At 43.4% G+C, this 13884-nt stretch overlaps 2 protein-coding genes across 2 annotated transcripts; one reads left to right on the top strand and one right to left on the bottom strand.

Moving 5' to 3' along the window:
• The first annotated feature begins 4536 nt into the window (after positions 1–4536).
• LOC6502151 (casein kinase I) lies at positions 4537–5962 on the top strand. The gene is made up of 2 exons (XM_001966082.4): positions 4537–5015; positions 5066–5962. Exons 1-2 carry the CDS (start codon positions 4758–4760, stop codon positions 5840–5842), a joined length of 1035 nt encoding a protein of 344 aa, XP_001966118.1. The 5' UTR covers positions 4537–4757; the 3' UTR covers positions 5843–5962.
• A 1147-nt stretch (positions 5963–7109) lies between these two features.
• On the bottom strand, positions 7110–9203 carry LOC6502264. The gene is made up of 4 exons (XM_001966081.1): positions 8833–9203; positions 8204–8765; positions 7879–8151; positions 7110–7817 (listed from the first exon to the last, which is right to left on the bottom strand). The coding sequence occupies exons 1-4, from the start codon at positions 9201–9203 to the stop codon at positions 7110–7112; spliced, it is 1914 nt and encodes a 637-aa protein (XP_001966117.1).
• Between the last annotated feature and the right edge of the window lie 4681 nt (positions 9204–13884).

The raw sequence follows: 13884 nt of genomic DNA, 5'->3' as shown, positions 1-13884 counted from the left end.
GTTGCCACGTTTTCCACATTTCTCCACTTTACCGTTAATGGTTTTATCTTTTCCTTATTGCCACGCCCCCCTCATTTTGGCCCCAGCCTCCCGTAGATCGATCGAGCAAAAACAAAGGGGGGGGTTGGTAGGAGGCCCTGCGAATTCGAACAGCGAGTTAATATAATTACAGAAATAAAGTCTGGAATTTTAATTAAAACACAACTTCATTTACAGCCGCAGACGACAGGCGGCCGAGTTGAGTTCAGTTCGGTTTTCAGATAATTCCGATGGGTGGCCTCTGCCAGATGCAGGAGAGGAGGTCCTGGGAGGTCCTGCGAGACCTCAACAGCCTCCCAGCAAAGCCTAGTCTCTGGCCTCCAGGCAGAAAAAAAGGCAGAGATCATTTAGTTAGAATTTTTTAACCTAAAACATGTAATGTCTCATTACTTTTTGTGACTTTTTGCTTAGTTATTTTTAGTTAATAAAAATATAAAAAATATTTAAAACACAAATAAAATATCAGAAAGGAGTGTAACTTCATTTCGATTCCCTAAATAAGCAAAGGAAATTTTCAAAATCAGGAGAACGAGCATTTCGCGGGCATTTCAATTATGTTTTTACGGCTTAGAGTTAATTGAAAAGCAATTCGTCGGCAAACAGCCATTGGCCGATGCTGGAAATAAAAACGAAAATGAATTCTGAAATGTGAAATGTGAATACTGAAATCAGAAATGTGGAATGGACGCTCGTCTTGCCGCTTTTAAATTCATAGATAAATAAACAGATTCATTCGCGACACAAGCCCCCCACAATTATATATATATTATATTTCTGTTTCTGTTTCAGTTTCAGTTTCAGTTTTTGGTTTTGGTTTTACTTGATTTTCGATATTGACTTTGGCGATTTCAATTAAAGCACGTAATTGATTAACGAGGAGGCGCGGGAATAAAAATTGAAATTATATTTACTTTTTATTATTATTATTTTTTCAGTCAGTGGCCAATAAATTTATTTCGAATTGCGTGTGATTTGTAATATTTATTTTTGTCGCTTCGTGTTGTTAACATTAATATGCGATAAGCATTATTGTTTTCGGTTAAATGGTATGAAGACCCGATGATTATGGAAATTGCACTTGCAACTTGGCTTGAAATCAACAATAAGGAATAAGGAGTAGAGGGACTGCAGAGTCCTTTGGCCGAATTTAACCCTCTGACGACCCCTGGCTCGGATTTGCATAATAAATGAGACACAAAGCCAAGCGGCTACTGTCACATGGCCAATGGGGAAACTGGCCATGTGCCATCTATAATGATGATAATAATGATGCCAAAGGACATCCACATCGACAAGGACATGGGCAGGGCATGGACATGGACATGGCCATGGACAGGTGTAAAAGGGGAAGCAATTGAAGTGAGAGTTCACTTGAACACTCGCACAAATGCAAATCGGGGTACATATGCCATTATACACTGATCAAAAAAGGGGGTGAATCTAAAGTGAAATAGAAATTTTAAAATAAAATATTAAATATTCAAAGGATAACCTAACAAGAACTCCATGAAATTATATACTTTTTAATATAGTTTTTTTCAGAGTACTTTTCGAAAAGGAGCGAAACAAATTGCTGGAGTTGTGAGGGGTAAGGACTTGGGGGACAGGATGCAGGAGCAAAACAATATGCAAATTTTGCTGCATACTTTTCGGAGGCAGCGTGAAAATCATTGCAGCTAAGCAGACAGTAGGCCCCCAGCCCCCAGAAAGTCAGCCCCGTCAGACAGACTACTCCACTCAGCAGAATCAAACAAATACAAACAGAAGCCAGCAATACAAATAGACAAAGGCCAGAAAGATATGGCCCGGCTCGAATAGAAAGAGAGCAATACAAAAAAAAAAAAGAAAAGAGAGAAAGAAGCAACATAATGCCCTTCCGGTATCCAATAAACCGACTGCACTTGGACAGCCCGGATTTCCGCCTGAATCATTGATGAGCTATTAAAGTCATTTATATTTTGCTGTTTGTTGTTCATCCAACTTCAGCGGACTTCTTTCGTCCTTCCATCCTTTACCCTTCCACCATCCCTATCTCTTTCTCAAAGAGTGCAGTCCGTCTCTTTCTGGGACTAACTGAGCTAACTATGTGCAATTGTCGGTCCTCTCGAACTTTTCTGTCACGTTTGTTTTCGTCACGTTGGTAACTTCTGGGCAGCGAATGGGATAACTTTCATATTCATTAATGCTCATTTACACACCTGGGCAGGTGGACCCCCCTGAACTGTACCTGGTACTTGCTCGGGCAGAAAGGATAACAAGGATAACACACTCACTGGGCCAGCAGTGTTTTCAAAGTTCTTTGTGGCCAGCTGCTAAGTGATACGATGAATTTTCAATTGGATAATAAGCCATCTCCCTTATCACTTTGATGGAGTATTGTTTGGGAGCTAATGGGGAGCTATATCATATCACATGACAGCTTTTTAGAGACTACTTCTTAGTGGTTGTTTTCTACAAAAAGATTTTAACGAAATTAAGGGCTTATAAGTGGGTTAATATGAAAAATAAACATCTAAATCATGAAAGTATATGTAGATCGTTCTTTTAAAACGACAGATAGAATAGATATCGATTGTAATATGTTTCGATAAACAATTATCTCTTTTTTGAGAGTGATTTCAATATAAATCTAAAATCAATTTGAGAGTGTGAGGGTTTTATATATTTTTATATGTTTTCTGAAAAAACTGGTACAAAAAACGAAATAAAAAAGCCACCTTAAAGCCGCATATTAGAGTTTTAGCTTCTGACCACTTTTCGATAGATTCGATTAATATTTCACCATATTTTAGAGCGTTTTTCCTTAGAAAATAATACCATAATAAAATTAATAAATTAATGGAACCTGTTACCCATTCTTAGTACTTCATTAGTCCTAAAAGAAGAACTATTTCCCAATTTAACCACAAGTGTCTCTCATAATTTGTTTTCTAAAACATATCTTTCCTATCAAATCAATTTAAATGATTTAAATGAATCTTACGAAACATTTAAGTCCTTCAATAATCCTTTAGTCCTCATTTCCTGGCTTAATTAAAGCAACAACATCCTCATTTCTCACGTGGCAGTGCGTGTGAGGAGTAAGGGCTGCCGGCAATTGCCACGAGGACATGGGAAGGACAACGGCAATCCAGACAACAAGGACAGACGGGGACAACCAGGACAACCCGGGACAACGACGACGCGACGTTGATGGAAATGAAAAGATAATTTACCCGCATGTTTCAGCCTCAGTCTCAGCCCAAGGGCCACGCCCTCCCGAAAAACCGTCTCTGAATCTGAATCTGAATCTGAACCCGAATCGGTATCCAAATCTGAATCCAAATCCGAAGCGGGATCCGCATCCGAATCAGTATCAGGAGTTGGCTCACTTCAGGAGCTGCTGTCGCCGAGGAGTCCTCGGAATCATCATCATCATCGTGGTGGGCCCATTGTCCTGGCCACTAATGCTAATGCCCGGCTATCTGTCTATCCATCAGGCGACCATGTTATGATGTAAACGTTAGGCTCCATCTACATTTCCACCTCGAACTCCACTTTCTGACATGGCACTGAGAGAAATGGCTTCTGGGTGGCACTTTCAAGCATGTCCTTGTGTCCGATTGTCCCCCAATCTGACAAAAAACACTATATCTCCCAGACTATTAAAGCTATAGACATGAAGTTTGACATGTTGTGAGTTATATTTTGGGCCGAAATTGAAAACAATTATTCTCTCTGTGGCAACGATGGATAATGTCCTGTTGCAGCCTCAAAATCCCGCTTCATTCCCGTTCAAATATGTCGCTTCCGTCTTGTCATTGGATTTGCAGGCAAACTGGGCAGCCGGGCAGCGAGGCAGCCAGCCAGTAAGGCTACTGCCAAACATTTTCAGGACGCACAGGCCCACAAATTTATTGTCCTTAAACATCCTACTAACGACAGTGAATGAGTGAGCAAGAGCGAGATAGCGGGAGAGTGTCCTGGTGGCTATATTTGAATGCCAAGTTGCCAGTTGTCACAATGTGAGTGATATATAGCCAAAATGTCAAATGTCAGCGAAAGACATTATTACTGGCTAGTTGATCCGTCCTCGCCACCACTTGACTCCCACTTTAATCGTCCCCCTGCCAGTCCTGGCCCCTTTCACATCCTTGGGTATCCTTTTGCGCCTCCGTCTCCGCCTCCGCCTCTGTCTCTGTTTCAGTTTCTGTCTCCGTCTGCGGATGTCGCCGTCTGCCAGGATAATCGATACGCACAAATACCCATACACTCACACACATGCAAATGCAGGACGCGTACAGGACACACGAAGGACTCTTAAAGGATCCGCTTGAGTCGTGGTTAAATATTGAATTTCAATGCAGTTTAGAGAAGCGATCAGAACAATGCCAGTTGGCTTTCATATTTTTTATAAAATGGTCTTAAATTTTTAGATAAATGGATGTAAAGGATAAGAACTAAGAAAAGCCTAAAAATAACAAATCATAGTAGGTTTTTTTTTTTTTGAAACACATATATTTTTAAAACACTACACTTTCCACCTGTTGGCTTTTGCTTCCCTCGCCCCAAAATCACTCATTTATTTAGTTCCTTGCGCCCGGTTCGGATCAAATGAAAAACTGAAAATCTAGCAAACGTGCACCTTAAAGCCGCTGAAGAGGAGAAACGGAATACAACGGAAGTGGGACTCAGACCGGAAACGGAAGCAGCACTCAAACCAGAAACAAAGGCACAAAATGGAACGGCTCAGATCGTCCCGCAGCCGCGAAGTGCGTATCGGCAGCTATAAAGTGATCCGTAAGATCGGAAGCGGCTCCTTCGGCGACATCTATCTAGCGGTCTATATCCATAATGGCGAGCGGGTGGCGATCAAGGTGGAGAGCACGAAAGTGAAGCATCCGCAGCTGAACTACGAGCGCCGTCTCTACCGCGCCCTACGCCCAGCTCCTGGGCTGCCGCAGATTCGATATTTTTGCAAGGAGCCGCACTACCAGGTAAGGTCCAGGGATCAGGTGACTATATCCTATATATATCCTTTATACAGGCTATGGTAATGGATCTATTGGGACCGTCGCTGGAGCGACTGTTCCAGTTCTGCGAAAAGGCCTTCACCATCAAGACGGTCCTGCTCCTGTCCGAGCAGATGCTCCGCCGGGTGGAGTACGTCCATTCGCGTGGATTCCTGCACCGCGACATCAAGCCGGACAACTTCCTGATGGGCCTCGGCACGATGTCCAAGCAGGTCTACCTGATCGACTTCGGGCTGGCCAAGAAGTACCTGGACATCACTACCGGTGTCCACATCCCCTACCGGGAGGAGCGCAGTCTGACGGGAACGGCCCGGTACGCCTCCATTTGCGCCCATGCCGGCGTCGAATCGTCGCGGCGGGATGATCTGGTGGCCCTCGGCTATGTCCTGATGTACTTCAACCGGGGCAGCCTGCCGTGGCAGGGCCTGAAGGCCTCCACCAAGCAACAGAAGTACGAGCGGATCTATGAGAAGAAGATCTCCGTGTCGGTGGAGGCGCTCTGCGAGGGTTATCCTTGCGAGTTCACCATGTACCTAAACTACTGCCGCGGACTGGGCTTCTACGACCGTCCCGACTACGAAGCCATATGCCGCATGTTCCGGATGCTCCGCCAGGGCCTCAATCTCCGCCCGGGACTCATCTACGACTGGGACATGCTGATGATGAAGTTCCACAACACCCAGGACAATCCGGGCATCGGGAAGCGAGTCTTTCCTCCGCGCCAGCCCACCGACGGCGGGGAGAGCGGAGAGCCGATTGTCAAGGACGAAAAGTGCAACACCTGGCCCTAATCTGGACTGGACTGGATGCGTGAATTCCCGGGACACTCCCGGCACTCCCGAGACGTTATCCAGTCCAAGTATGTCCCGTAAATGAAAAGTAGTTCCATGAAATTCCCCAGAAGGCCTCTCGATTCTAGTCATCTATTTAGAAACAATCAAAAAATTTATAAATTAGTTGTGTAATTTTTAAAAAAGTGTTTTAAAATTTTTGAATTTTGGATCTATAGTTGGGATATATATAGATATATAAGGAATATATAGATAGGTCCATCTTTGGTCCATCTTTTAAATGTAAAACTTAGTTGAAATGGTTTATAGACTTTTAGATTGAAACATATATAGTATACATATATTTTTAATATTTTCTATTACATAATACCCGAAACTCGTTTAAAATAAATGATTGCATACTTTCGGGTACTTGTAATAAGCCCTTGAAACAACTCCTCTTGGCTCTCCCAGCTAGACATTGTTGATTCTTTTGTTTACGCACTCAATGGGCCAACAAATAGTGATTTGAAATGTAGACACATGGGTGGATGGATGGATGGATGAAGGGATGGCTGGATGAAGGGATGGATGGATGAATGGGGCAACTAAAATCTGAACCAGAATCTGAGTCACAAACCGAATCAGAATTGAACAATTTTTTTCATTCCACAAACAAGACAACTCTCAGCTCAGCTCGGCTAATAAAAGTTTTCCCAGTTTTTCCGATTCGTGGGAGTGGGAGTTGGGAGTGGCAGTACTCCCTTAGCTCCCCCAGATTCCCAGATCCCCAGATCTCCCCTTTCCCCCCGGCAAATAGACCAATTTAAATTGGAACGTGATTATGCAAACGTTTGCACAGCTTAACTCAAGTGTCGCTCCGTGCCGCTCGGCCAGTTGCAAGTTGGCCAGTTGCCGCCGCTCACACATGCCCGAGAGTGGTGCCCGGGGGTGTCTAGGGTGTCCAGTGTCCGGGTTCCGAGAGAGGGCCAGGGAATGTCCAAGTACCACTGTGTGCATTACAAGTCTTAAATCAATTTTTAAGGCCAACCAGCAGCGCACTAAAAAAACATACAGCTTAGGAGCGGAATCACATTGTTTTCAAAGTAAATGATTCTGGTATTCCATTAAAGGCTCTAGGACTGTCATGAGAACTTGTTAAAAGATAGGTTTCCAGTTAATTAAAAGTAAAGATTATGTGTTAAAATTAAATATATTTGAGAGTCCTTTCAGAAGACTCCACATAAAATAGACTCAATAAACCTCTAAAACCTAGAAAGAAACACTTTCAATACCTGTGAAACCACTCCATTAAGCGCGTCAACCAGCTCCATCTGTGGGAGATCCTTTCCAGGCCAAAGACCACGGTGGCCAGAAAAATGACCAACGCGTGTATGCGGTAGACACCGCCCATTAGCTTATTGGTGATCCGCGGCAGGAGCTCCCGGTTGCCGGCCAAGTCCTTGTCGCAGAGGTAGTTCACGTACCTCCGCCCGATCTGGGCTATCACCCCAGCGCCGAGGAGCTGCTTCAGCTTCCGGTCCACCGCCGGCTTGAGGAAGGAGCGACGCGGGAAGTAGAGGACCAGCTGGTACGTGTAGATCGGCTGGGGGACGAAGGTCAGACGGGTTATGTCGCGGTGCCGGTGGTTCCAGTAGGCCAGGTTGCTGACCAGCGCAATGGATGTCAGTCGCTCTCCAGGGGCGGCGTGCTGGACCCGGTCGAAGCGGGCTGAGAAGGACTCGGACATCCGGCGGGTCATCCGCAACGGATAGAAGTCGTGGTAGCCGTTCGAGACCAGAGTGTAGTTGTCTTCAATGAGGCCGGCGACGTCCTTGGGCAGGGGACGGTACTGCTGCATGCGCAGGACATCGAAGAGACGGGCCTGATAGGCGCCCCGCAGGACCAAGGTGAGCAGCAGCCAGCTGGCCACCAGATACCGCAGGAATCCTGTTCCTGGCAACCTGTGCATGGGTATGGGATTCCCCAAAGTCATCTGAAAGGTAAGTTATATAACTGTGATTTAAAAACAGGATAGTCAGGGTAAGAATGCCTACAAGAAACAGATTCTCCAAGGAATACCGCAATCGCAAACGTGAGCTCAGGGCGAAGGTGGCCACAAAGGCGGTGGCGTAAATCAGGATAATCATGGTCCACACCTTGCCCCGAAAGGGCAGCATGAGGGGTCCGAAGCGGCCCAAGTACCGATCCCGACGAACGACCATCACAAACTGGCTCTGATAGTAGACCGTGGACTTGGAAAAGAGCCACCTTCGCTTGTCCGATCCGCTCAGTCCACCAACTGCCAGCTGGGCACTTCCGTCGGCCAGCTGAAAGTGTATCCTTACTACATATCCTTACTGCCCAAAAGATAGGTCCTACCTGCGCAAAGCTTCCTGTGACATTACCCTCGCCGAAGATCTGGCTCGGCTCGCTGGGCAGCAGCAGTTGAATTTTGAACTTCAGGGCCTTGGACAGCAGCTGCAGGACCTCCCAGTCAATGCCGGAGACATCCTTGGGGTCCACCACCTGGTTTTCCGGATAAGAGTTACGCTCCTCGGTCCACTTTTCGTAAATAAAGTGCGGCGGCATGTGGTTGGCAGTAACATTGAGGACACAGTTCCCCAGGTGACCCTGTCGGACAGGATACAGATAGGTCATGGGCTGGAGAGGCTCTCCGGTGACCGGATCGAACTGATTGATCTCCAGGAGGGTGAGGCCGATGGTGCAGTTTGTTGTGAAGAGCGAGTAGGCGTACAAGACGACAGTGCCATCGGTGGTCTGAACCACCACCACCACATTGATCACCGGAAACCGCAGGCTGGCCACGATTATCTTGCCGACGGTTGCCTCGACGGTGTCAGGAGACTGGAACTGTGTCACCACCACCACGAAATAGAACTCCCGCTCCACCAGTTCGTCCGGGAAGATGATTTTTAGAAACCTATCAAAGAAGTTGAATGAATTATGGGGCTTACAGGTATCCTCATCCTTCTTGTCGGTATCCTCACAGGAACTCTCGCTGGGAGTTGACCACGAAGAGCGTGTAGTCCCAGGAAGTCTCCTCCTGGTCATCGCCGCTGTGGAGCACCACGCTGATATTCGGCGCCAGATTCGACAGCACATGGTCCACTATGGTGCTTTGACGGTCAAGTAACTCATCAGGACATTCCATACAGTCCTGCCTGATCACCATCGTGTTGATCTTGTTGGCAATGAAGTTTTTGACCACATAGTGAGTGGCCTTGGCCAAGACCTGGACCTTCATCTCGTCCTGGGGAGGGGTCAGCTTGGCAAGGAGCAACTCCTGGCCAGTACGTTGGTCCTGGCTGTTTCCCAGGAGCCACAAGGCGGAGAGCAGACAGAGTCCCACAAGTCTCATGACTGAGCGAAAAGGAGTGTCGGGCAGGACTGCCAGGACTTTGGCCAATTCCAGCTAATGTGATGGAGTGATAGCGGGATAAATTAATTGCCTCTACTCCAGGTTATAGTGTTTGTAATTCCATTTTAATTGATTGATAAAATATTTTTATTAAGATACTTTCTAACTCTTATTTAAACCTGAATCGGAGTCGGAAACTTCAAGCTGTATAATTAATCTAAAATCCTATGCCTTTGTATATTTAATTTAAAATATCCTCTTTTATTATATATTTTTTTAAATTTATCTATGTAAGTCCCCCTTTTCTCTCAGTGTACCTACTAATTCTCAAATATTTACCAGAGATAACGCACTCGATCGCCGCCTGAAATCCAAGATGAAAATGGAAATTTACGACCAATTGGAGGATGGCTTTAAATTGAGTCAAGGCCCCCCAAAGTCCGCCATCAGTCATGAGCCATGGCCAGAAGCAATGGAGGAAAGCAAAAGCAACCAAAAAGGCCAAAACGAAATGAAAAGCAAAAGCAATAAGCGCACTTCTTGGTAATTTAAGAAGCGAGACTTGACCAAGAATATGGTGGTTCTTGGGTGGTGTTAGATGGGTACACTAGGGTGGTGCTGCATAGGTCCTAGGTCCTCCTCCTAGGTGGTTCTGGGTGATTTCTGGGTGGTTCAAGAGGGCCTTTTGGGTTCACTTGATGTTATTTTACAAGGACACGCGCACAATTTATAATAACGTCGTCTTCGCCTCGTCTCGAGCTTTTCTTCGTCTTCAAAATGCTTTCTCTTTTTTTTATTTTGTGCCCCGGCAAAAAGGAAAATTCTTGTAAGGAAAAAAATAAAGATGGAAAACCCACACACACACACACTCTTAAATACAAAAATGCTAAGTACACTGGGTGTGTGTGTGTGTGTGGCAGTGTCTGTGTGTGTTTGCAAACGAGAAAAATGAAGCGAAACAATTCCAAGTAAGCAAACAAAACTGATGGAAGATAATCTACTTGAAGCATACTTTAAGGCGTATCTAATGGTCCTTTTAATGTTTAAACACGCTTTCGTCCTGCCAGCCCCCTCACTCCCCTCTCCCCTCTACCCTCTCTGGCCAGCTCCTTGGCCAAAACCAATGTCCCATGTTTATTTTATCCACATCATCAGCGTTCAAGTCGCCGGAGTCGTCGGGTCCAATTCTGCGGTTGGCTTTTTCTCACAGTAGCTGGCCAATGTCACGTTTAGTCCTTCCTCAGTCCCACTGCTTGGCCACGCCCACTTTTGCCCACTTGCCAAAGCATACACTGTGAAAAATAGGTCAAGGAAGGGGTTTATTTAAGGGGGTATGTTGGGTTTTGAATATTTTCCATCTTTATTATAGTTTTAATTTTTATTAAGACTTCACTTTGTATTTTATTTATTTAATTTATTGGATCAATAAAACCTTACATTTTAATTCATTAAATTTATTTTTTATATTTAGTTTTTTATATTTTTTAAATATAAAAAACAATTCTTTAGATTCTATTACAAAAATTTAAGTTTCAACCAACATATCTTTTGGCAACAAGTCCCTTTAGTCTTCTTTTAGTAACCCCTTTTTAGATATATTTATTTTTTCAACTTCTCACCATTTTTTTTCAGTGGATCTTTGCACATCTTATAGCCCGTCGTCTGCGGCTTCTTTTCTGTGTTTATTTTATCATCATAGTTTCGCATTTCTGCTTTTATGAATTTTTAATTTGAACAGCCAGGGAAATCCGCATGGCTAATGTCTAATGGAGGTGGGTGGTTGGGTGGCATTAGGGGGTGGAGCTGTGGAGTCGTTTACCAGACAAGTCGATGATCCAGAGAGCCAGATAGTTTGAGTGGCTATTATTCGATGAAAGACAAAAAAATAAGAAAGATGTCTACTAACTACATAAGTACTACCAAGTATTGAAGAAAAAATGTTAAAGGAAAGTAAAGTAGAAATTTTAAATAATATTTAAAAAAATATTATTTAATTGTAATACTTAATAAAGTGCTAAAAATGTTGAAAACTCTCCATTTAAACCGCAAATATTGTTCAGGCCACATGCCACATGCCACCACCACCACCTGCTCCTTGAACATTTCGGTGGCAGGTCCTTGGCTGCTTGGTCCTTTTTTGCGAAAAACGATTACGCACTAAGCCTATAACTTATGTTGATGTTTTCTTTCCGTCTTAACATTTGCAAATTTGTCATTTTTTTCCTTTGTCCCGCTTTGGGCTGAGCCTTGGCTTTATCTCACCAATATTTTGCCAGCGTCCTGTCCGTTTGCTTGTGGCTTTTCGTGTCCTTGCTGGCTCCTCCTCCAACTCCTCCTCCTTCCACCATCTACTTCGTAGCCTTAAGTAGTCTCTGCCTGGGTCCTGGCCGTCAGTTTTAAGTACTGTTTGCTTATTCCAGGAGCGTTATCTAGGTCCTCCGCCGCCAAGTCTCTGTGTATCATATTAAACTAATCCTAAATGGTTTCTTCACGGTACATTTGCCAGCGCTTGTAAGGACAAAATACAGGCCACAATCTGCTTGCCACAAACACACATACACCCCCCAGTATATGCACCTGCACATTGTTTGGCATTTTGCCGGCTAAACATATTTGTAAAAAAAATAAAAATAAAACACAGTGCAAAAAAATAAAGTAAAAAAATTAACAACAGCAAAGAAAATCCCTAAGTAATCGGAAAGTGGAACAATTCTCAGAGCCCCTCAGATGTTTGCCAACTGGGAATATATCGGTGGCTATATAAACTTGTATCCTTTATCCTTGTATATACAATTTCCAACTCAAATGCGATTAGGCAATATCTTCTTTTTTTTTTCTTGCCTTTGGTGCTTTCGTCTTTTCCCAGCAGGATGTGGCTTATACGCTCCCTGGGGGTCCTTTAAATCCAGGCAGGTGAACTCATTTGATCGACTAGTGGAATAATTTTCATTTCCTTGATTTCTCAATTCCATAAGGGAGTTGCTGGAGTATGGCAACTTAGGGATGGGATTTATGTTCATTTTTTAATAAAAAGTTAAGTATGAATACTATATATAATAATTCATATGTTTATTAAATAATCTTTAATAGCTGCGTTGTGATTTGAATTTAATATCTTAACTTAAATGCCTAAAAGCCTATTTAAACCATTTAATATTAAGTGTTTTCCATTTCAAGACAAGCCATCTCATTTTCAATGCAATTATTTTCCCTGCAATTATTTTCCCTGTTAGTTTCTCATGATAGTCAGTGTGTCTATAATTTTCCCTTTAAAGACATTAAGTTTCAGGTTTAAAGTTTCAAATTTGAAGACTATTCATTCGATTAATCAGCCACTCAATCAATCAGGCAATCCTTCAATTTGCAGCCCCAGACCCCACATCGATGCCTTGATTAATGGCCCTCCAATTGAATGTAGAACTCAATGCCGCTAATTGAGCTACAAATTATAAATCTATGAAAATTGTCGTCACCATTGGTCGCCCAACCCTCCACTCCTCGTTAAATGATACACATTGGCCGAAAACCATTGGGGACTCAACTTGGCCAAATTATGTTTTTGGCCAAATTCGTGTGCGGCGTCAACTTTAATTTGAAAACTCCCATTCCTGTTCCCATCCATTGCTACTCATTTATAAAGTTATGCGCTAATAAATAGTTTACAATCGCCGATAAATTGGCAGTTTCAGCCCTACCTCCTCCCCCAAAAAAAAAGGGGGGTAGAATGGGCGTGGAATGAATACTATTTTTGGACTATACGTCCATGTATGTCCGTATATATTAAGAGGAGCAGGCCGCAAAATGATAATAATTACGTGCATTATGTTTAATGCAAGCGATGAACAAAATGTGGCCAAAAAGGAGTGGCAGGGGAGGGGGGTGAGGGGGCTTGGTAAATGTGTGGCCATTGATTTCAGCTTTTAATTTGCAGCCATTGTTCTAAGGCATGTGCACTGACAGAAAATGTTTGTCAATTTTTGTATAGTCATATTTTGACAGAAAATTATGGTTCAAACCAGAGAGGTATAACTTTTGCTTATCGGCCAAGTAATTGCCAAGTTATTGCCAAAATCCTTAAATTAATAGAAATAAATTTCTCTCAGTGCAAATGCCATGGGTATGGCTGAAAGGGGAAGTGAAGGAGTAGAGGTTAAATGCGAGTGCATGTTTATATTGCCACGTCGGCCAAACAATAGCCGCTAGTTAGTTTGCTGGCCGTTCCTTTTTTTTTGCCACTATTATGGCCTGATCGCTTTCTCCTCATCCCCTTTTCACTCTTAATTTTCCAGCCCCCAGCTCCAGTCCACCACTCGTACTGTATTTTTGTGTGTTGCATTAATTAAAACACAATCATCGCAAAATAATGCCAGCCACTGCCTCCTCGATGGAGTTAAAATTATTTATTGAACGGTAAAAGGCATTCAAACACATATGACCCCCCTTGACCTCAGACTCTGGCCAACAGGGGTAGCTATTGGCCAACCAAAAAAAAAAAAATAAAGAGAGAAAAGTGGCAATTAGAAAACGTAAAGTGCATATGCAAATGCATAATCTATAACCAAACAAATTACTTAAATTAAGCTAATTTTATGAGACCAAAAATGCAAAAAATTTTAAATTAAAAAGGCCAACATGGGAGGGGGGAACTGTTAAAAGGCAGATAGTTTTTTTAAGCCGAAAA

This window comes from Drosophila ananassae, chromosome XL (genome assembly GCF_017639315.1).
Source record: "Drosophila ananassae strain 14024-0371.13 chromosome XL, ASM1763931v2, whole genome shotgun sequence".
In the NCBI taxonomy this organism is placed as follows: Eukaryota; Metazoa; Arthropoda; class Insecta; order Diptera; family Drosophilidae; genus Drosophila; species Drosophila ananassae.
This window is presented reverse-complemented; position numbering and strand designations above follow the sequence as displayed.

Excerpts from the sequence above, each read along its gene's own strand:
- LOC6502264 (XM_001966081.1), bottom strand. The coding sequence starts at position 9,203 with ATGAGACTTGTGGGACTCTGTCTGCTCTCCGCCTTGTGGCTCCTGGGA. Across the intron at positions 8,152-8,203 it reads TCACAGGAAGCTTTGCGCAG|CTGGCCGACGGAAGTGCCCA; the intron begins GTAGGACCTATC and ends ATACACTTTCAG. Across the intron at positions 7,818-7,878 it reads CCTTGGAGAATCTGTTTCTT|ATGACTTTGGGGAATCCCAT; the intron begins GTAGGCATTCTT and ends CTTACCTTTCAG.
- LOC6502151 (XM_001966082.4), top strand. The coding sequence starts at position 4,758 with ATGGAACGGCTCAGATCGTCCCGCAGCCGCGAAGTGCGTATCGGCAGC. Across the intron at positions 5,016-5,065 it reads GCAAGGAGCCGCACTACCAG|GCTATGGTAATGGATCTATT; the intron begins GTAAGGTCCAGG and ends TCCTTTATACAG.